Source organism: Camelus dromedarius, chromosome 11 (assembly GCF_036321535.1).
Source record: "Camelus dromedarius isolate mCamDro1 chromosome 11, mCamDro1.pat, whole genome shotgun sequence".
NCBI classification, from domain to species: Eukaryota; Metazoa; Chordata; class Mammalia; order Artiodactyla; family Camelidae; genus Camelus; species Camelus dromedarius.
The window spans coordinates 8343526-8364133 of NC_087446.1; the positions used below are offsets into that span (position 1 = coordinate 8343526).

Here is a 20608-nt window from a genome sequence, read left to right on the forward strand (position 1 = left end):
CATACACACTTGGCCACGAGCGCGCCGCCTGGCCCCACTCGCGCAGCGCCGTTCTGCGCGGGCCGTATTGTCCGTCCGCCCGCCTGCCCGCCTTGTCCAGCGTCGCCGCTCCCAGCTTGCCCCGGACCCCCGCGCCGAGCGCTGGTCCCCGGACTCTGACGCGGTAAGGGGGGGGGCGCCTGGGCGACGCGGCGGGCCTCCGACGTTCCCGGCCCTTCCCCGAGCAGCGGCGGCAGCAGGTAACAGCCGGCCGTGGGCCTCTGGCGGGCGGACGCACGGGGCGAGGGTGGTGGGCTGGCCTCGTCCGCCTCCCCTCGGGTCCAGGACCCGGCCTGACCCCGGGGTCATCGTTGGGCGGCACCGGCCAGAGCCAAACTGCCCAGGCCTGGTTCTTCGTCTCCGGGCCAAGCTGGGCCGGGCTCCAGCCCCGCCCGGCGCACGCCCCTGGGCCGATCGGGAAGGGTCAGCACTATGCAAAGGCCGCCCTGACTCATCGGCAACTCCCGGTCCCACTGGTCAGTCCGGAGGGCGGATGTCTCCAGGCGGGACTTCCCCGGGCCGAACCTCCCCGGCAGGAGGGGAGAGAAGGCCCCGCTGTCCCAAACTGGCTCAGGGCAGTGCCTGCGTTTCCGTGCCAGTCAGGCAGTTTCCAGGGGCAGGCAGTTCTCTGCTCCTGCCGCCGCCTGTCAGAACTCTGGGAATAGGAGGAAGGACCATTTTGTTCAGTTCTGAAAAGAAGAAGCAGCAGCCAAACAAAACAAATAGGGGGCGGGGGTGTGACTTAGAGCGAGAGGCAGGGCAGGCGCGTGGTTGGTAAATAACCTCCGCAGGTTCAGCCAGTAGGAAATGAAGGGAGAATGGAGATAGCACCTGGAGATTTTTACAGGTCCCACGAGGGAATAAAGTGCGAAAACGTCCTGCGGAGGACGCCCAGGATCTAGATTAAGTCTGAAGACTGGATGGATACTGCCGTAAAAGTTTGTGACGGGGGCGCGGAAAGATGGAGCTAAGAAAAGGATGTGGTTCAGCTCACTCGTCGGGAGGGATGTTTTATTTGAGGGTTTCTTAACTGACTGTATTTGTGTGTGAGGTGGGGGGGGGTTTATTCTGACTCTCCTATAGGCTCACGTCTTGTTTTGTTTTGGAGGATGGACCTTGACCTGCATTTTGTGAAACCCAGACTCAGTGATAAACAGTTTTGTGATAGCCGACTGTACGGGAAAGACTAAAAGGCACCCCTGGGAGGGTGGAGGCAGACTGCTGGCGGTTTTCAGCACCCCTTCCCCCTTCCACACACAAACACACACCTCCATCTGAATATTTATTTATATTTTTGCCAGCGGCAGCTTGAGTTCTGTAGAAACACACTGCTTTGTTCCTACTCCGGGGCAAAAGCTTCAACTTCAGCAGGGCAGGGCTTAAGAGGAGGAGCCTGTGTGGGCCTCTGGAGCTTTCAGGTGGGGAGGGCAGTAGTGGGGGTGGAATTACCTTATAAGGAGTGGAATCTAGAAAAAGACCCAGACCCAGACCCAGACCCAGACCCTGCTGTGGCTACTATCAATATCACCTAAAACTAGGGCAGGATGCCAGGTGGGCCTCCTACCTGTGAAGACACCAATAAGACCAAGACATGAGGCAGCTTGTTTTGCAGAAGAGGACTTTCTAGAATTCCTCAGCTGGACTAACCAGATCTTCTGGTTTCTGTAGTCTGAATTGGGATGTATTAGAGCCTATGGCCACCGCACAACCCAGAGAACTAGTCATTTAAGTATCAACCAGGAATATTAGGTGTGATAACAAGTTGCAAGTACTAGGGACTCCTGAGCCAGCTGAAGTGAAACAGTTACTTTGTGATACAGGCCAGCAAAGGCAACGTGTTCACACTGCTCACGCTGGTCTTCGAGATTTTGAATTTGGGTTTCTAGAGCTGAAAAGTTTATGAATCCTCCTCGAGTTGTAGAATGCCGCGCTTTACCAGATCTTTTCGCCTTGGCCTCCTTTGAGTCCTTGTTATCAATTCCAGAGCCTTGGTTTCCCACCCACGTAGTGACTGATGTGGTTGGAAGAGATTGACCGTAATCCCACACTCATACTGCTGCTCCACTTGACTATTTTGTTAGTTTGTTAACAAGTATTTGTTGTGTAACAACTCTGTCTGCAGCCTGTTCTGAACATATTGGAGGCTATAAAAGACTCTAGTTGGAGACACAACAACACACTCCGGAAACAACTTGAAAACTTTTTGGTAGAGTGGAAAGGCCCAGGCCCTGCTGCCTGTCAGATCTGAGCTCAAACCCTGACTCTGTCACTTACAGGCTGGATGGCTGTGGGCAGGTTACTGATCACCTTAGTGTCTCAGTTTCCCCCCTTGCACGATGAGAGTAGTGACACCTCCCTTGCTCCCTTGGTCATAAGGATCAGAAATGGGTATGTAAGCAGCCGGGTACCTGGGATGCTTAATTGATGCCCCATCTCACCCACATCTCGGGCTGTTTTTGTTGAACATACAGGAGGTGGTCTGTTTGCTGGGGTCCAGTGCCTTGTCTCTCCTCCCCTGGGGAGGGGCTGAGAACAGCCCCAAGCCTCATGTGGCCTCCTTTCTCTCCCAAGACTTCTTCAGGGGCAGGGTCCTCATCCCACCTCATCATGTCTCGACGAAGCCAGCGCCTCACGCGCTACTCCCAGGGTGACGATGACGGCAGCAGCAGCAGTGGAGGGAGCTCGGTGATGGGGAGCCAGAGCACTGCGTTTAAAGACAGCCCTCTCAGGTAGGGCTGCCCCGCCCCCAACCATGGATCACTCTGACCACACAGCATGTGGCTTGGGCGGTTTACTGCATAACCTCTTCCTCTTGCAGCCTTTGTGGGCAGAGGTCAGACATCCATGTCCAGTCCGAGGGACATGCACACCTATGGGGATGCCAGGGCTCACGGCTGTGTCCTCTCCCCGTACTATGAGCCAGGCTGCTGCCCTCGTGTTCAGAGAACAGGAAGTGGGGAGAGGCAGCTTCAAGAATAAGCCAGTCCGGAAACCCCAGAACAGAGAGCCGGGCTCACAGGAACCCCTTCTGCTGTGGATGGATGGGTGTGCCAGTCTGGCTATCCTCCCAGCCCCACACCCATGTGTCACACCATCTATAGGGCCTCGGTAGGGCCAGCGAAGCAGCTGAGGAGAGGAGCAAGTCCGAGGGGCACTGGGACACGAGCTAAGGCAGGCCCCCGCCTCAGCCTGCTCTGCTTGCAGCCAGGAGGCCCGGATGGCAAGCGCCTGAGGCTTTGACTAGCACTAGGAGGCTGGGTCGGATTTGCCTGGGTTTTCAGTGGGTTGTAGAAATTACTAATCCATTAGGAAGCATGAGAGAACACTTTGGCTTTGAAGTTAGAGACCTGGATTTGAATCCTGGCTCCATCACTTACTGATGATGTCACCTAACTGCTTGTGAGATATAGAGATAGTGGGAGCAGAGAAAGTACCTGCTTTGCGGACTAGACAGTCAGCAGGTGGAAGTTGTTAGTTGCCCAGCAACAGGGCCGACCCACTCACCAGAGGAGGGCAGAGCAGCCGCTTTCCCATTCCCAGCCAGGCTCACCTGCCTGCTCCCACCTCCCCTCTTCCTGGCTGATATCCCACAGGACGTTGAAGAGGAAGTCCAGCAACATGAAGCGCCTCTCCCCAGCACCGCAGCTGGGCCCTTCCTCCGACGCACACACCTCCTACTACAGCGAGTCTGTGGTCAGGGAGTCCTACATAGGCAGCCCCCGGGCCGCCGCCCTCGCCGCCTCCCTCACTAGGAACTCCATCCTGGACGACCAGCTGCATGGGGACTCCTACTGGAGTGAGTGTCCACCACCTTTCTCCAAGGCCTTTGCTTTCTCTGCTTCCTCTGGAAATTTATGGCCCAAAAGTCTCCCCCGGGGAAATTTTCAAACCACTGCTGGGCCAGAAGTGGGGCTCCCTGTCTTTGGAAACCCTTGGAAGAGCAGCCTAGTGTCTGAACTCCCAGGCCCTTTAAGATGATAAAATAGCCACTTTATCATCTTAAAGGGACCAGTCCCACCTCACCTTCCTTTGGACCCAGAGAGCTCGGGAGGGGCTAAGAGCAGAGTCCATCTGCTTATCAGAGTTGCTCCCCAGGGTGTCCCCATAAGTCCCTCTGGAACACCCTCCTCAGGGCATCTCAGCCCCAGGAGAACCCCACATTCTTCCCTCTGCAGGTGAGGACCTGCGGGTGAGAAGGAGGCGAGGCACAGGTGGCACTGAGAGCAGCAAAATCAACGGGCTCCCTGAGAACAAGCTCTCTGAGGACTTCCTCGGGTCTTCCTCGGGCTACTCTTCCGAGGATGACTACGTAGGTAGGGGACGCCCTCCCTCCCTAGCCTCAGGGAGATGCTCCACCAGGTTCCCGGGCTGCTGGGGAGGTGATGGGAAGCCAGGAAAGGCACCCCTGACAGCTTGGGAGAGCCCAGTATTTGGCTGGGCATCCTTGCTATGCCACCATGGTACCCTGAGCCCAGGCCTGAGTGGCCCTCAATACACTGGGCTGAGATTGCCCTGGCCCCACATGGCCTGAGCAGCCTGTGGCCAATTCCCTTGTTTCACTCATTCCCAGAAAGGGTTTTAATGTGGGATTTCACATGTAGGAGGTGCTTGATCCCCTAGTCCAGTTCTGATCAGTGGTTTGAAGATTGCTGGCGAGGAGAGGGAAGCAGACACAGACTTCAAGGGAAATAAAATGTCAGAAGCCTGGCACTTCATTCTGCCAGCGTTTACTAACCTGCTAGCTGCCAGCCTGTATCATTTGGGGGCTCAAAGGAGAGTGACACAGGGTCTCAGCTCACAGTCTAAAGGGGAAGACAAGTGACAGTCTCCATGTCCCAGGGCTCTTAAGAGTGAGGACAAGCTGAGCTGGTTCCCTCTCCTTCCCTGCAGGTTACTCAGAGACAGACCAGCGGGGTTCAGGTTCACGGCTCCGAAACGCTGTGTCTCAGGTGGCCTCTTTTTTCTGGATGGTGGTCACTTCTCCAGGTGGGTGCTGGCTGCTCTGGGCACGTGTTTCCACTCTCTCTGGCAGCCTCTTGCTCCCATCTCTCTGCAGTCAGGCATCCAGCCCATTACAAAGGGACTGTAGGACCGTGGGGGAAAGCTCCTTCTAGAGTAATCACTGGGAGCTAGGAGCCTTGGGAGCACCCTCATTTGGAAGCTGGATGGAGGGCATTGGCAGAGTGGGCAGGTGGGATTATAAGAACTGGGTATCGGAGAACAGGACACAGGCGCACTGGCAGTCAGGGCCAGGGTAGGGGCAGGGAGGGCTGCAGGTGGGGACACACGGGCCGATGGCTCAGGGTGGCACTTAGGCTCAACGGGCCCTCTTCCAGGCCGGCTCTTCGGACTCCTCTACTGGTGGATTGGCACCACTTGGTACCGCCTCACGACAGCTGCCTCCCTCCTTGATGTCTTCGTTTTAACCAGGTGAGCAAGACTGAGAGGGAATCAGAAGGCCCCAGGACAGAAGGGGCCGACGAAGCATCTAAACTGGAATGTGGTTGTTTCTCTGAAGGTTTTTCCCAGTTAACTTGCACCTTTTACTAGTGAGTGTGGAGTGGGTGCAGAGCCCCTCCCTGCCTGACAGGCTGGAACTCAGAGTCAGGTTTTGCTCCTTGAATTGACAGCTCTGCAGGGAGTATTCTGGAACACAGGTTCTGATTTCTTCCTGAGCACTTCCTGCTAAATGCCAGCCCAGCCACTTCTGAGTCTCAGACGAGCCTGGCCCTCCTCCTGCTGGCCAGGCCTGAGGCTCTAGGCAGCCAGTGTGTTTCCCAGAACGTTCAGCTTCCCAATTGGCCGTGGTGATCTAGACTCCTGGTGTTCAGCACATCGTGTACAGAAACCATGAACAGGTTTTGCCTGAGGATACTTTAGGTTTGCTCCCCAGGTCCCTGACCTGGCAGAACCAGAATTTGGGGACTGACCCTTGGGCAGAGGAAAGAAAACAGCCAGGAAGTCAGGGTCCCTCTGGCCATAATCCTGGTTGTAGTGGGCAGCTAGCTATGTTGAGAAGAGGGGCAAGGACGGATTCATGTCACCAGAAAAGGGTCCTCATTTTTCTAAAAGAAAACATTGTTTGTTTAAGGAGTTCCGTGGGGTTTTTTGGGTTTTTTTTAAATATTTGCTTGCTTAGAGGACCTCTTATATGTGAAAGTTTTAGGTTATTCAAAGGCCTCAGTTTTTATTTTTAATACAATCAATAAAATTCACAGAGTGAGAATTGTCCCCATCACTCCAAGCAAGCCCTTCAGGTAAAGCCCTGAAGCATCTAATCTGGCCCTGGCAAGACAGAGGCTTGAGGGCATTCCCTCCTAGGCTAGTTCAGCACTCAGGAAAAAGTCTCAAAGAACCTCCTGGAGGCACAGAGAGGCCCTGGCGCCCTCCTGACACCTCCACCTCCTCTCTCTCCCCTCCTGTGGTCCAGGCGTTTCTCATCCCTGAAGACGTTCCTGTGGTTCCTCTTGCTGCTGCTGCTGCTGACTGGCCTGACCTATGGTGAGCTTGCCCGCTGTCACAGGAAGGGGTTGGGTGAGAGCTTGTAGAGATGGGCTGGCGAGCTAGAGGGGCAGGACAGAGTGTGGGCCGAGGCTGGTACAGAGCAGAAGTGTGAAACCTTGAGGGATAGTGATTGCCTACAAAAAAGGGAAGGAGGCAGGGTGAGGGGGGTTGGATCCAGCCTGGGCAGCATCCTGTCTGCCTCTCCTGTGTCCTCCGCTGGCCAGTGCTGCCACATTCTCAGGATGTCCGGTGGGTGGAAGGGGAAGTGCCCCAATCCACTGATTTTGTCCTTGGTTTGGGCTGCTATGCCAGACTGCCTGACATGTCTCAAGCATCCTTGGAGCCCCCAGGGCTGGAACATGCCCTAGTACAGGCGTATTAGGGTAAAAAGCAGGGACTCTGACACTGTTATGATTAGTAGTCATTTTCCTCCATTCCAAATCAGGACGTAGTCTGGGTGAGTGAATAATTGTTACATCAAGTTCAGTCTTCAGCTATGTTTAAGATCAAGACAATGAAGTAGTAAAAAGAAGTAAGAGCCCCTTTTGGCACTAAGATGCCTGTCATCTACAAGATGCTCTACATTGTCTGCCTCCAGCAGGTGCAACAGGAAGCACATGACTACCAGACTTTGAGTCAGACCCTCTGGACGGGCCCACACTTACTGTTCTCCCTGAGCTGGTCACTCCACCCCTGTGCCTTTCAGATTTTCCCTGTGCATCTCCTTGTGACACCATCACGAACTTGGCTCCACCAATCCCACAAGGGGATGGTGAAATAAACTGAAATAACACATGGGAACATGCTTCCTGAACAAAACGCTATAAGATTATAAAGGATCATTATTATTTTAAGGGCAGTGCCCAGTTTCCACTGGATATGAACACACTGTTCTTGTAACAGGAAACAGAAAGGAAATCCACACTTGGAAAAATGTTCTACCTTAGTATAATTAAAGAAATACAACTTGAGTAGATGCTAAACCCATAAAACCAACTCTTAAAAAAAAATAAAGCATGGTCTTTAATTGTAAATTGGTAAAATTGAGCCTGGGGGGCATAGGGGCAACTCATGAAATTGTGAAACTCACATGAAATTATCAAATCAAAAGTTGAACACATATGAACAATAATTACAACTATGTAAAAAGTGTGGAAGTTCAGTGATAGAGGTGGGAACAATGTAGAGCATCTTGCAGATGCGCTGCTGATTAGGCTGTGGTCCTTGCCCTTGCGCACCTCCTTGCTTGTGGCCCGGGGCCTGGGTAACCATCCTATCCTCCGTTTGCAGGAGCGTGGCATTTCTACCCCTACGGGCTGCAGACGTTCCACCCCGCCCTGGTTTCCTGGTGGGCCGCGAAGGGCAGCAGTGGGCAGCATGAGGTGTGGGGGTCCAGAGACTCGTCCCCACATTTCCAGGTGAGCATCTTAGGTCGCAGGCTGCCCCTCACAATGTAGGTACCATCGCAGTCCCTGCCCATACTCCTTACACACAGCTGGAGAGGTGCTGCCTCGTCTCCCAGGATACCCCTTTTTCTACTGTTTGGGATGCAGGTGTCGGGGGGATGTTTTGTCTGCACTTAAATATGACTCAAAACTGTCCAAAAGTTATTTGCCATCTTAAACACAGAAAACAGAAGGAAAAAGAATCAGACAAATCATCTTGTCTACTTTGTTCCTTTTCAATAGAATTTCACAGGGATTTACTGAGCACCTTCCATGAGTCAGGTAATGTCCTGGTCTGTTACCTGTTACCACCAGATACACCCCCCCCCCCAAATCAGTGCCTTTAAAGTACCAGCATTGGAGTAGCTCATGAGTCTGCAGGTCCTCTGGGTGGCTCTTATGGTCTGAGCAAGGACAGCTGATCTTGGCTGGGCCCCTTCGTGTGTCTGCGGCTGACTGGTGGGTCAGCAGGTGCGGGCTGGCCTAGGCCTTGCCTAGGCGGGCCATCTTCTCCATGCACCTTGGCTGTCCAGCAGGCTAGCCTGGGCTTGTTCTCAGCGGTGGGGCAGGGTTTCAAGAAAGCAGAATCGGGCCAGACCTTGAGGCCCAGATTCAGAACCAGCACACTGTCACTTCTGCCATGTTCTGTTGGTTGAAGCAAACCTCAGAGCCAGGCCAGATTCACAGACAAGGAAAAACTCCACCTCTGCAAGGCTGCATTGCAGAGGGCACAGACGCGGGGAGTGGCCATTTTTGCAACCTGCAGAGGCTAAAGATGGGTCAGGCCCAGGCCGTGCCTGTGGTCTGGTGGAGGGTGATGAGCACACAACGAGAATGTGTGTGTGCAGGTCCTGGGGTCCAGAAAAAAGTGTAAAACTCAGTGTTCCCTATTTGTAAGTGTTTGAACTTTGCTTGCATCCCGCTGAATTCAGTGTGGTATCACGTTTTTAACCATTTATTTTGGTGGATTTTACTTTCCCAAATTTACTTTGTATTTTACAAAACAATGACATGTTGTCATCTTTAACTTTTCCTTTTTTGAGCATTAGTAAAGATATCAACTGCAATTCAATTTCAGGACTACTTTATCTTGTAAAATGGGGGAAGTAAAAAAATGAACATATCTTAAGCCCAGCCTCTGCATTCAGTAGACTCCTGCCTTTTAATCGATATTTGACAGACTTTCATAATTTCATTTGGGTATTTCTGGGATTCTCTTCAGGCAGCACTGTTGTCATAAGTCCCTCACCTCTGTGGCTCTTCCCTCCCCGCCCTGCCAGGCTGAGCAGCGCATTCTGTCCCGGGTACACTCTCTGGAGCGGCGCCTGGAAGATCTTGCTGCCGAGTTTTCCTCCAGCTGGCAGAAGGAGGCCCTGCGGCTGGAACGCTTGGAGCTGCGGCAAGGGGCAGGGGGCCAGGGAGGCAGCGGCGGCCTGAGCCACGAGGACACCCTGGCGCTTTTGGAGGGGCTGGTCAGCCGCCGAGAGGCTGCCCTGAAGGAGGACTTCCGCAGGGACACCGCTGCTCGGATCCAGGTGGGAGAGAGGAGCTGGGCGACACCCTGGCTGTGTGGGGTGGAGGAGGCGAGGCCCTGCCCACCCTGACACGAGGGAGACAGCAGTGTGTCATTCGGGGTCAGACAGCTCTGCCCCTTGACAGTTACTCACCTTCTCTAAGCCTTAGTTTCCTCTTTAAAATGGAGACTCTCCTGTCTGCCCGCCCCTGGTTGTGAGGACACGAGGGTGCAGGGTACCTGGCACGAGGCCCACGTGGGTGTGGCACACCATGTAGGTGTGTGGTAAAGATCAAGAGGAGTCTTGCATGTTTCCAAGAAGCACTGCAGCAGAAAGGCTGTGAGCTGAAGTTTGCAGTCAAACAGGCCTGGTTCGAATTCTAGTTACACCACTTACTGGTTGTAAGCAGTTCTCTGAGCACAACTCGTAAAACCCTCAGCCTCTCTCCTATGCCTGGTAGGAAGAACTGGTCACCCTGAGGGCAGAGCATCAACAAGACTCAGAGGACCTCTTCAAGAAGATTGTCCAGGCCTCCCAGGTTGGTGGGCTTGTGGGCACTTGGGGCCTACAGTGGGGCCTGATCAGTTCATTGTCTGTTCTCGGGCTGAGAGAGACAGCTGGGTCCCGAAGGGCCTGATTAGATGCAGAATGAGGAGAAGAGCATGTAGCCTCCTGACTTCTGCTTAAACTGAATCCACCTGGGCTGGAACACTCTGCGGGGATGCCCTGGGAGTGCGCTTGAGGACAGGAAGGGCTACTTTCAAGCGGCCTGTTGTGTTGTGTGTAACGTGCTGAGTGAATGGGTGAACTGGTGAGCGCCTAAGTGCCACAGATGCAGGGTGAGACTCCTGTAAGGACCTCACTCAGGAGGTCAGTGTCATGCTTGCTGGAACAGTCGGGAGGCCCGGGATGGGGATGTGGTTAAACAAAGACCCCACAGGGAACAGTCCCTGCTCTGGGAGACTGATTGCTGTGAGCCTGACGTTTCTTGTATTGGTCCCTTCTTCCCGCTTATAGGAGTCTGAGGCTCGACTCCAGCAGCTGAAGTCCGAGTGGCAAAGGTAACAGGCACTGCCATCTAGCCTAGGCCTGCTCCTTCCCACCCCCACCCCCTGACAGGACTTGGGGAGCAGAGCCCCACAGCAGAGTTCTGACTGTGCTTGAAGCAGAGAGGGAGGTGGCTGAAAACTAGCTCAGGCCCCCTGCTCAGAGTCCGTCCTTGAGATGCAGTGGAGGTGGGGCGGGGGCTAAGGCACTGCAGGATTGGGATTCACGGGTTCTCTGATGGGCATACTGTCTTCTCTGTACAGCCTCGTGCAGGCTGTCTTCCCACGCCCCAGACGTCTGTACTTGTGGAGGGTGTGAGAGCTAAGGCAGAGTGAATTGTGGGTCTGGGCTTAGAAAGGGAATGGGATAAGAATTCGCTCCTTGGGACAGGCAAGCCAAGTCACAGGCACCAGAGCTGCATTCTACAGCCAGAACTTCCAAGAGCAGGCCTTGCCCTCCCCAGTGGGTGGTGGGCAAGCACTTATATCAGGTGCCAATAGGGGATCCTCTTGTTTCCCCAGCATAGCCTTACCCTCACCGGAGATCCAAGGCTTACTCTTCTCTCTTTGGGAGTAGGATGACCCAGGAGTCCTTCCAGGAGAGCGCTATGAAGGAGCTCGGGCGGCTGGAGAGCCAGCTGGCAGGCCTGCGGCAGGAGCTGGCAGCCCTGACCCTGAAGCAGAGATCGGTGGAGGACCAAGTGGGCCTGCTGCCCCAGCAGCTCCAGGCTGTGCGGGACGACGTGAGTTGGAACCATCCAAGTCCCCTGCTGAACACCCCTCCTCTGAGACAGTCCTGGGAGTCTGCACAGCAGAGAGCCTCTTGCCCCTGTAGCCTTAGTCCCACAAGCCCCCACTTTGGACTTAGCACAGCTGCTGGCTTTCTTTGACAGAAGTTCTGCCTGTTTTCTCATTGATTACGTGGAAGGTTCATAACTCGCATCCTTGTGGCCTGAGCAGGCATGCGCGGGCTCTCCCCTTGCAGCAGGGTGCGGGTTCCCTGTGCCCTCTACCCAAGCCTAGCACCACCTCACCCTGGCCAGGGCTGTGCCATGGCAGCTTCCACTGTCCCTGTGAGCCTCCCAGAGTGAGACCTTTTTTTGGTGCCTAGGTGGAGTCTCAGTTCCCTGCCTGGATCAGCCAGTTCCTTCTCCGAGGTGGGGGAACCCGTACGGGGCTCCTTCAGCGAGAGGAGATGCAAGCTCAGTTGCAGGAGCTGGAGAGCAAGGTCCTCGCCCACGTGGCCGAGATGCAGGGCAAGTCGGCGAGGGAGGCCGTGGCCAGCCTGGGGCTGACACTGCAGAAGGAAGGCGTGATTGGGGTGACAGAGGAGGTGAGGACTGTATGTCCCTGGACTGCCCCCGATGGATAATCTGTCCCCCCGACACACACACATTGGTTTGGGGTTGGTTTGGGAAGGTGCGCATATGCCTAGGTAAGTGACATGATTATCTGGACACCAGCATGGTGCAGGCATAGGAGGGCTCAGTCCATGGGTTCCTGGCTCCTAACAGTGGGGGCACAAGGGTGGAAAAGTCTCTGAGTCCCACTACTACTGTTCTGGGTGCCTGTATTTTAGCAGGTGCACCACATTGTAAACCAAGCTCTGAAGCGCTACAGCGAGGACCGCATCGGGATGGTGGACTATGCTCTGGAATCAGGAGGTGTGTACACCTGTCCTCCCTTCCCCCACACTGGCAGGCCCCCTGCATCTGCCAGGGCAGCCGTGGTGCTAGGCAGGCAGGGCTTAAGATCAGCAGAAATCACCCAACCCAGAACTCACAACAAAGGCAGATGAAAACCTGGAAGAATTCAGGATGTCCTGAGCACCATCCCTGGCTGGGGAGGAGTTGATGCTTACAGCTGCTCTGTGGTCTGGGTTAGGTGTGAAGACTGGCTCTCAAAGAGGAGATGGGCAATAGCAGTCCCTGTTCGGGTTCCCTGAGCTGGCGAGCCAAGCGGTTGTCGGGGTCTCCCTCGCCACGCAGGCACCCACCCTGTCTTTCTTTCTTGTCTCAGGGGCCAGTGTTATCAGTACCCGATGTTCTGAGACCTACGAGACCAAGACGGCCCTCCTCAGCCTCTTTGGTATCCCCCTGTGGTACCACTCCCAGTCTCCCCGAGTCATTCTCCAGGTAGGCACCCAGTGAGGACAACAGCGTGAGTGGGGCCCTGAGCACTAGTTGCCTGGGTGACTGTCCCTTCCCAGGTCAGCGAGAGCTGCACTCAGGGCTGGCTGCCTTTGTGACCTGCTGTGTGTTGACCCAACTTTCTTCCTCTCCAGCCAGATGTGCACCCAGGCAACTGCTGGGCCTTCCAGGGTCCCCAGGGCTTTGCTGTGGTTCGCCTTTCTGCCCGCATCCGCCCCACTGCTGTCACCTTAGAGCATGTACCCAAGTCCTTGTCGCCCAACAGCACCATCTCCAGTGCCCCCAAAGACTTCGCTGTCTTTGTGAGTATCCCACCTGGGGGGCCAGAGGGGCTGCAGGAGGACCCAGGGAGTCTCTGTTGAGGATAAAGTTAGGGTCATTCTTTGGCTGGGAGGAAGGGAGCAGATACGGAAGAGATGGCGCCAAGGTGGGAAATGGCATTTCCTCAGGCTGCAGAGGAAGAAACCGAGGCCTAAGGCATTAAGTGACTTGTCACAGACCACAGGACAGCCCCATGTCCAGAGCTCAGGCCCCTGCAGTCCCCGCAGAGGCTGGTGCCTGCCCTGCCGGCTAGGAGGGGGCCAGGGGGGAATCGGGAGGTAGGGTCTTCCTCCCTGGTGGCCAAGGCCCACGTATAAGAGCAGGATCTTCCCTCCCTTCTTCACTCTCTTTTCAGGGGTTTGATGAAGACCTGCAGCAGGAGGGGATGCTCCTTGGCCAGTTCACCTATGACCAGGATGGGGAACCCATTCAGACATTTTATTTTCAGGTATGGGATTCCATTTTGCTAGCAGAGGGGGCATATTTATTTTCCCATCCGCTCAGCAAACGTCTTGAGTACTTACCCTAGGCCGGGCACTGGGGGTTCTGAGAAGCCCTGCTTTCCCACAGCTCAAGGTAAAGAACAGATAGCTGTCCAAGTGGCGAGGGAGAGGTGCCCCAAGTAGACATCAGTGCAGGGGAGGGGCCCCTTCCAGATGGGGGTGTTGGGGAAGGCTGCCTGGAAAGGGCAGGTGTCTGAGGAGCATGCCCTGCTGGGCATCAGGCAGCACAGTGTGGCTGGGGCACTGAGAGGGGCCTCTTGCCTCAACCTGAGTGGGCATCAGTCTTCTAGGCCTTTGTTAGAAACACAGATTACCAGTCTCCAGCTCAGGTGAGTCTGTGGCAGGTGGCCTGAGCGCCACCCAGGCAAGTCCTAGTGTGAAGAACTGGGTAAGGTGGAAAAGGGACAGAGGCAGGAAGAGAGGCAGGCCTGGCAACCAGGCCAAGGAATTTCAGCCCTCAGCTGAAAATGAGCAGAGGAGACAGAGGCCTGGTAGGAACTTGAGAAAATAATTCTGCTTAATTCAGAGTAAAGGAATTCTTCTTCAGCATCAACATTATCAAACCCTCCATGAAGGTAGTTCTGTTCATTGTGAATAATGAGCTCCTGTGAATTTAGCCCAGTTTGGGATGAATCATGCTGGTGCTCAGCTACAAGGCCATCTTCATGTGGCCATGAGCTGACCTTGAGTGCAGCCTTCCATGGGTTGGTGGCCCTTGAAGCCTCTGGGGCCCCTCGGCCCACCAGCTGAAAACTGCTCCAGGGTCTGAAGCCCGGTTCTCTGCAGCGGCCTGGGCGGGAGGTGTGTCTGGCCTAGGTGCGGCTGTCTCCCCTCTGGTCTGCTGTCTGTCAGTGAGGCCTGAGGACTCTTACCCCTGCCTTCTCTACCCAGGACCCTCAAATGGCCACGTACCAGGTGGTGGAGCTGCGGATCCTGACTAACTGGGGCCACCCCGAGTACACCTGCATCTACCGCTTCAGGGTGCACGGGGAACCCGCCCACTAAGCCTTCTCTGAGCTGCCGGCCAGCTGGGAGGCCAGCGCCTCTCAGCACGTGCCCCCTTCTCTGGGGGTAGGTGAGCAGCACCCCTGCCACTTCCCCCACACGCTTGAAGCACACTGACTTCCAGGAGCAAGAAAGAAGAGCCCTTGGCCCAGCGGAGATGAGAAAGAACACGCAGGCTTTTCTTGACTGGCGGGCAGCTCAGTGGGGACAGCAGGCTCCGGTGTCTCTCTTCGTTCTTTGCTCTCTGCGTGCCAGGCACCGGCCACTACTCCTGGGAGGGTGTATATATGTAGCAAGTCACGGGGAATGGAGGCAGGGAGAGACAATGAGTGCACGTGTTCCAGCAGAGATGGGTGAGACCTGCTTGCCCCTTGCCCGAGGGGAGGGTCAGCATCCAGAGAGCTGCTGTTGTAAATGAAGCAGGTGCCAAAGCCGTCGGTACCAGGCTGTGGCCTGGGGCAGCTGAGCTGCGCCCCCTCCCTAGGCAGGGAAGTGAGACCCTCTGGGAGGAGGGTGCTCAGGGTGCAGGTTGGGACTGGTACCCTGGCAGGAAGCTCCTGGGAGAGGGCAGCTGGGCTCCCCCAAAAAGCTAGTGCCAGCAACCTAGGGGAGCTTGGTCCATGGGTTTCCTGAAGGGCTTCTATACACTGTATTTGTCCTGGGTCAAGGTGAGCCATGGGGCTTCTTGTACCCTAGAAGGTCTGGCTCCTGTGAGCTTCTGAGGGCTGCTGCCTGTGTGGCTGAGGCTGGAGCCAGCCCTATAGGATTCCCTTCTGCTGGGACAGTACTTGCTTTCTCTCTGATGCTAGGACTGGGGCACTCTGCTCCCCATTTCTGCTAGGGCCTGCCAGTGTCCCAGAGCAAGCTTGCCACAGTCCCCCAGGGTGCGGGGAGCCCTCATTCTTTGAGGCCATGGCCATCTGGGGTCAGCTAAAAGTGTAGGGAGCAGGAGACTCCCTGGACTCTGCATTGTTGGCTCTACCCTAACCCTCATCAGGCCCCTGATGTAAGAGGCCCCTAACCCTCAGCCACCCTGTTGGGGCTTTCTCAGCTCTTGCTCAATTCTGTTTCCTTTCAGACTCATTTTCTATGGGGGGTAGGCAGTCAGGGGTGGGGGGCTGGGTGAAGAAGGTGGGGGCTGACGTGGGCTTTTGGACCCAGCAGTCCCTGATGTATTATGTATATATTTTTCAAGGTCTGTTTTTTTAACTGAAAAGCTAAGGGCTTGATTCCTAGCCCCGTTCTGTGGGGCAGTGGGTGATTTCAGTTCCTTGTAACCTGGCTGCCAAGAGGGGCTTGGGACACTGGTTCCAACTCTGGGTCATTCTGGCCTGTGGGGAGGGGGCAGGAAAGGCTGCTGTGCAGGTGGGTGCCCTGAATGGCTTCCTGGAGGATGGAGCTGGAATGAAGGCAAGGCTCCCCAGCCACCCTGTGGTCCTCCAGCACTGGCCTCTGCCCCCAGACAACCAGGTTTTGCGCTCTCCTGTCACAAATGCTGCACTGTTGGTTAATTTTTTAAATCTCCAGATTCTAATTTATGCCTATGCAAAAAATAAATTATGCCCAGGATTAACGGAGTGTGTGGTTTTATCTGGCCGTTGTACAGGGACTCTGTTCTTGGGGAAAAGAGAATAAATTCTTAGCCAGAACAATGCCCCAAAGACTTATTCCTAAACTTTAGAGAGCAAAGCCTCTCAGCTAAAACCCAGCTGAGATGGGATCTGAGGCAGGCCCTATTCCCGTGACTCTGGGCTCAAGGGTTGACAAGAGAAAGAAGTGAGGTGGCTTTATTAGCCATCACTGATGTCCCATTATGAAGCAGAAGGCTCTTCCTGGGCCTCTCAGTGCCATTTGAGCAGAAGGTAGAAAAAGTTACCACTTCACCACTAAGCTTGTCCACCATCAGTGCAGCAAACCCCCTCTGTGGGAATTACACTTACTTGTCCCTTTTACCTTTGTTGGGATGGGATGAAGAGCTAGAACCTGCCAGTTTAGGGGAACAGGTCCTGGCCCTTCCCTGCAAATATCTTCCCAGATTCAGTGCCTCCAAAGAGCAGCTCGAAGGGCTTGGGGTGGTTCCCCAACTGGACTCTGAAATGCGCCTCTCCTGACCATGGCACCTGGCCCAGGGCTGGGCCCCATACAGCTGAGAAAATAAAGGCAGGAACAGGTCAGTAGGGAGGAATTAGGGGATAGTCTGCCACAGGAGAGGGTGCTGGGTGGAGTAACAAATCCAGTAACTTAAGCCCTCAGCTTTCTGCACCGGGAAAGAGCTAATCCTAGGGCTCACCCCACAAGCAACTGCTGCTCGCTTCACCTCCTCCTAGTTCACACTCAACGCCTGCAGTGCATTTTAGCACCATTTTTCAACAAAGGAGGCACCTGTGAACAGCACCAGTAAAAGAGTCCCTGGAACTTGCCACATACCATCAGGGCTCAGGGTCTCTGCCCATGCCCTCTGGAGCCCGTGTGCACAAGCTCAAATCTTCTGGGCCCCTCATGGCACAATCCTCACACCATCCTTTCTCTGGTCCATCCCACGTAACCCCAACCAAACCTGTGCTTCCCGCTGCACCACAGCCCATTCCTGTTACCTTATTCCATGCTGGGGAGGCCAATAAGCAAGAACAGTGGGCCTGGATGAATAAATGATGCCACAGATGCTAGCTGCATTACAGAAGGGTCAGGATTTGCCATCTGAGATGATTGGATTAACAATTTTATTTGTCAACTATAAAAGGGCTGGTGTTTCATTCCAAATAGATAGTTCGTAGGGCTGAGACCCACATGAGACCTTTGCAGTCCCTGCTAATGACAATAATATGCCATAGTCAGCCCCCTGGCTAGCAGGTGTGGGCCTGGTGACCACAGAGATCCAGACTGACCTCCTGAGTGTCTGAAGGGAGGGGCCAGGGTGTAGGCCACAGGTTCCAAATGTAAAGAAAGTGGTTATGCTCACAGGGGCAAAATGCAGTTCTGCCTGGTCCAAGGTCCCGCAAGGCCAAATCCTGTGGAAACACAAATTCCACAGCACCCACCACAGGGACAGAGAGCAGGGGTGTTATTCAACGCTGGAACTCCTGCTATGAAGGCACCGGTGGGCAGCAGCCCTGTAAGCAGAACCAGAGTCAAAAAGCAAGAGGGAAAGAACCAGTAGACAAAGGAACCAGGAAGAGCCAGAGGACACGCTGGAGAGGATGACTGGGAATGGCTAGAGGCTGGGGGCACTCCGCTGCTCCTCTGAGCTTCAGTTTCCTTAACTAGAAAAACGTAACTACCGCCAACTGCCACACAGATGGTAGCTGTGAGCATCAAAAAACATGAAGTGAAGGAAATGCCTGGCACAGCCCAGCTACACAGCAGAGACGTGTCAGTGCCACATTTCTCCTTTTGAGCCTGTCCCCCGAGTTGCAGCCTCTGCTATGGAGTTGGGAGCTGGTGTCAATGATGATAAGCAGTGTGGTGACCATTCACCAGGTACCTCCCATGTGCCGGACACATCAGGGCCTCACATACATTTTCGCAGTGGATCCTCACAACAACCTGATGTAGGCATCTACCTCTTGCTGTGGATGAGGAAACTGAGGTTCAGATGTTGGCACCTTGTCCTGTGTTACAGCTGGCAGAGGAGCCTGGGTTTTGAAGCCATGCCTGCCTGACAGGAGAAGCTGGCTCCTCCCGGCCCAGCCCACAGCTGGAGGCTCTAGGGCAGGCAGAGCAAGAGTTCCCCAGGGCAGCACCTCCACCTGGAGGGGCTGGGCAGGGAACACGACACCGTCAACTTGGAACAAACTTTTATTTTGTGTGCTGGTCTGGTGGGTCCATGGCCACAGGTCACTGGTAACTAGAAATAGTTAGGAGGGGAGGAGAGGGGACCAGCAGTCCAGAAGCAGGAAGAATGGTGAAGGGTTGGGGACGGAAGGGAGGTGAGGCTGAGGAAGGACCCAGCCATTTGGGTGTCTGCCGAGGCTAGAGAAAGAACACATCTCTGCCCGTCAGCCCACTCTAAAGTGAGGGCGTCAATCTACAGTGCAGACCAGACTGGTTTGGGGCCCATGTTGCCATCTCTGGCCTGGGCAACACTACCCCCACCCCAGGCAATGATTCTTCCAGAGGGCTTACAGTCTGGAAGTCTTTTTTAACCACCTCCTACCTGTCCTCCCTCAATTGAGGCTTCCGAATCTGGGGCTCAGGCCATTCACTGTTTACTCCTGTAGCAGCCATGCTGGGGTGATGTGGGGAAGGAGGGGCTCCAGTCCCCACCTGGCTCAGAGGAACAGCTGGCACCTCTACCAAAAGGAGGTGCTAGTGAGCACAGCCCTGAGCAGACAGACCCCAGTCCTGGTCATCAGTGCCCCGAGGCCCAACAAGAATCAGAGTTGAAGTTCAAGCAGGAGGCTGCCCTGGGGCGAGGCAGCTCAGCAGAATCAGCAGAGCAAGAGTAGCCCCAGCCAGCCAGGCAAACAAAGGATTGTCTCCGAGGGGAAAGAAAAGCCACCAGCTGTCTTTGGGTCAGTGGCAACAGTCAGAGTTAGGGGCAAGGAGGGTCCTTCAATCCAATCACTGACACCCTCCACACATCTACAGGTTACAACTTAAGAGCTTTCGGCATTATCTCTTTTGGGGTTTAAGGGGAACAAGAGAGAGAAAGAGAAAAGAGGAACCACCACTCTCCACTCTGCTAAAATCCCCAAGTCTCAGAGGGAGGGCTCCCTGCTCTGGCAGCAGCAGACATGTCACCTGGAAGCCCCGAGGCCGGCTCCAAGGTGGGGCTCCAGGCGCAGAGGAGAGTGAGCACAGGGAAGGAGGGTGCTCTTCAGCTCCCAACAGCCCTGAAAGGTTCTCACAGAGAGAAACGGACAGACGGACGGACAGGTAGCCAGCTAGCTCATGGAGGCTGGTGGCCAGCCACGGAGGAGGTGAAGAAGACTGCCGGGGCCCTGAACGGCCGCACTTCTGCACCTCACACACTCCCACACACACAACCACACGCACACTAGAGAGAGAGAGAGAGAGAGACAGATATATAATAAAAAGAATAAAAACTAAGGGCCCCGATGTACAAAAAATGTGTGAGGAAGAAGGCGGGGAACAGGGTGGGAGATGGTCAGTCCTCTGCAAGTCTGACCACCTTCCTCAGCTTATAAATTACAGCCCCCCTGGAAAACGGGGGTGGGGGGAATGACGAGGGTCCAGCTGCGGCCTGGGGGAGAGCGAGAGGCGGTCAGAGTGGCTCTGGCCCATCTGGTGGAGCGGTGGCCAGAGCACGAGGATCCCTTGGGTGGTGGAGGGGGGCTGGGGACATTCAGCAGCCACTGGCAGGAGTCATGCAGGCCCCCTGGGACTTCACCTTGTGACGCTGGCCCCCCCGTCGCCGGCCCCCGCTGCCAGGCTTGGGCTGAAAGAGAGAAGAAGGAGCTTGAGAAGCAGTGCCCATAGGGAGCAGGATGGCAGAGAGGCCGGAGCAGCGGGAAGTGGGGGCGGGAGACGAGCGAGCAGGCAGTGTGGTCCCAGCCTGGCCTGAGTGGTCATCTGCTATGTCAGATCCTCTGCCAGGCAGAGCCAGTGCCCACCCACCTCTGTCGCTGGCAGTGGTTCACAGGTGATAACGGGGTGAGAGGAGCTGTGTGGAGAAGCAGAGAGAGCGGGGGAGCTAACATCGGCCACCGCTGATAGGTGGAAAGAGAAAGGGAATGAAGGAGTGAAAGGAAAGACTCGATGGGGAGGGAGAGCAGAAAGGACAGGTCTAGGTAGAAGCTTCCTTCTCCAAAGAGGGGTCAGATGAAGAGACTCTGGAAAGGACTGATGTGACAGGGACCAGGAGATGACTTCTGGGGGACAGAGCTGGCAGGAGGTACTGAGCGAGAGCCACACTGACAGGGCCCAAGGTCACCTACCCCTCAGGAGGTGGCATGTCAGGGGAGGGGCCCAGAAGGACCCTCTAAAGCAGTGTCTTTCAGACCTTCAGGGCTGCAGTGCACACTTGCACTCTCACAGACAATACTTACTATGACAGGGAAACTGACATTTTCTACTCTATTTCATTAAAGCTAAACGTTGGTCAGGACCCATTAAGTTGAC

At 55.1% G+C, this 20608-nt stretch overlaps 2 protein-coding genes across 9 annotated transcripts in view; one reads left to right on the top strand and one right to left on the bottom strand.

Annotated features, from left to right (window-relative positions):
- On the top strand, window positions 1-16100 carry SUN2 (Sad1 and UNC84 domain containing 2). 5 transcript variants are annotated; one of them, XM_031463288.2, is made up of 18 exons: window positions 1-239; window positions 2611-2768; window positions 3633-3835; window positions 4215-4352; window positions 4930-5025; window positions 5376-5469; window positions 6470-6540; window positions 7834-7961; window positions 9269-9523; window positions 9963-10040; window positions 10520-10563; window positions 11126-11291; window positions 11660-11881; window positions 12128-12212; window positions 12568-12683; window positions 12833-13000; window positions 13375-13467; window positions 14414-16100. In XM_031463288.2, the coding sequence occupies exons 2-18, from the start codon at window positions 2647-2649 to the stop codon at window positions 14525-14527; spliced, it is 2193 nt and encodes a 730-aa protein (XP_031319148.1). In that variant the 5' UTR covers window positions 1-239; window positions 2611-2646; the 3' UTR covers window positions 14528-16100. The 5 variants fall into 5 exon arrangements, with proteins under 5 accessions (XP_031319148.1, XP_031319149.1, XP_031319147.1 ...); XM_031463289.2 differs by having other exon boundaries at window positions 1-163; XM_031463287.2 differs by lacking the exon at window positions 1-239 and adding an exon at window positions 371-977 and having other exon boundaries at window positions 12131-12212.
- GTPBP1 (GTP binding protein 1) overlaps window positions 14411-20608 on the bottom strand; it is a 26066-nt gene continuing 19868 nt past the window's right edge. For 3 of the 4 annotated variants that reach the window (XM_064491439.1, XM_031463291.2, XM_031463290.2), the window contains one exon: window positions 18475-19925. In XM_064491439.1, coding sequence (XP_064347509.1) covers window positions 19833-19925 — 93 coding nt within the window. In that variant the 3' untranslated portion in view covers window positions 18475-19832. Of the gene's footprint in view, window positions 19926-20608 lie in introns of all 4 variants that reach the window. The other variant, XM_010983568.3, reaches the window with a different exon arrangement.

Coding starts and splice junctions, on each gene's coding strand:
- SUN2 (XM_031463286.2), top strand. Junction 10,041..10,519: donor AGATTGTCCAGGCCTCCCAG/GTTGGTGGGCTT, acceptor TCCCGCTTATAG/GAGTCTGAGGCTCGACTCCA. Junction 12,213..12,567: donor CTATGCTCTGGAATCAGGAG/GTGTGTACACCT, acceptor TTCTTGTCTCAG/GGGCCAGTGTTATCAGTACC.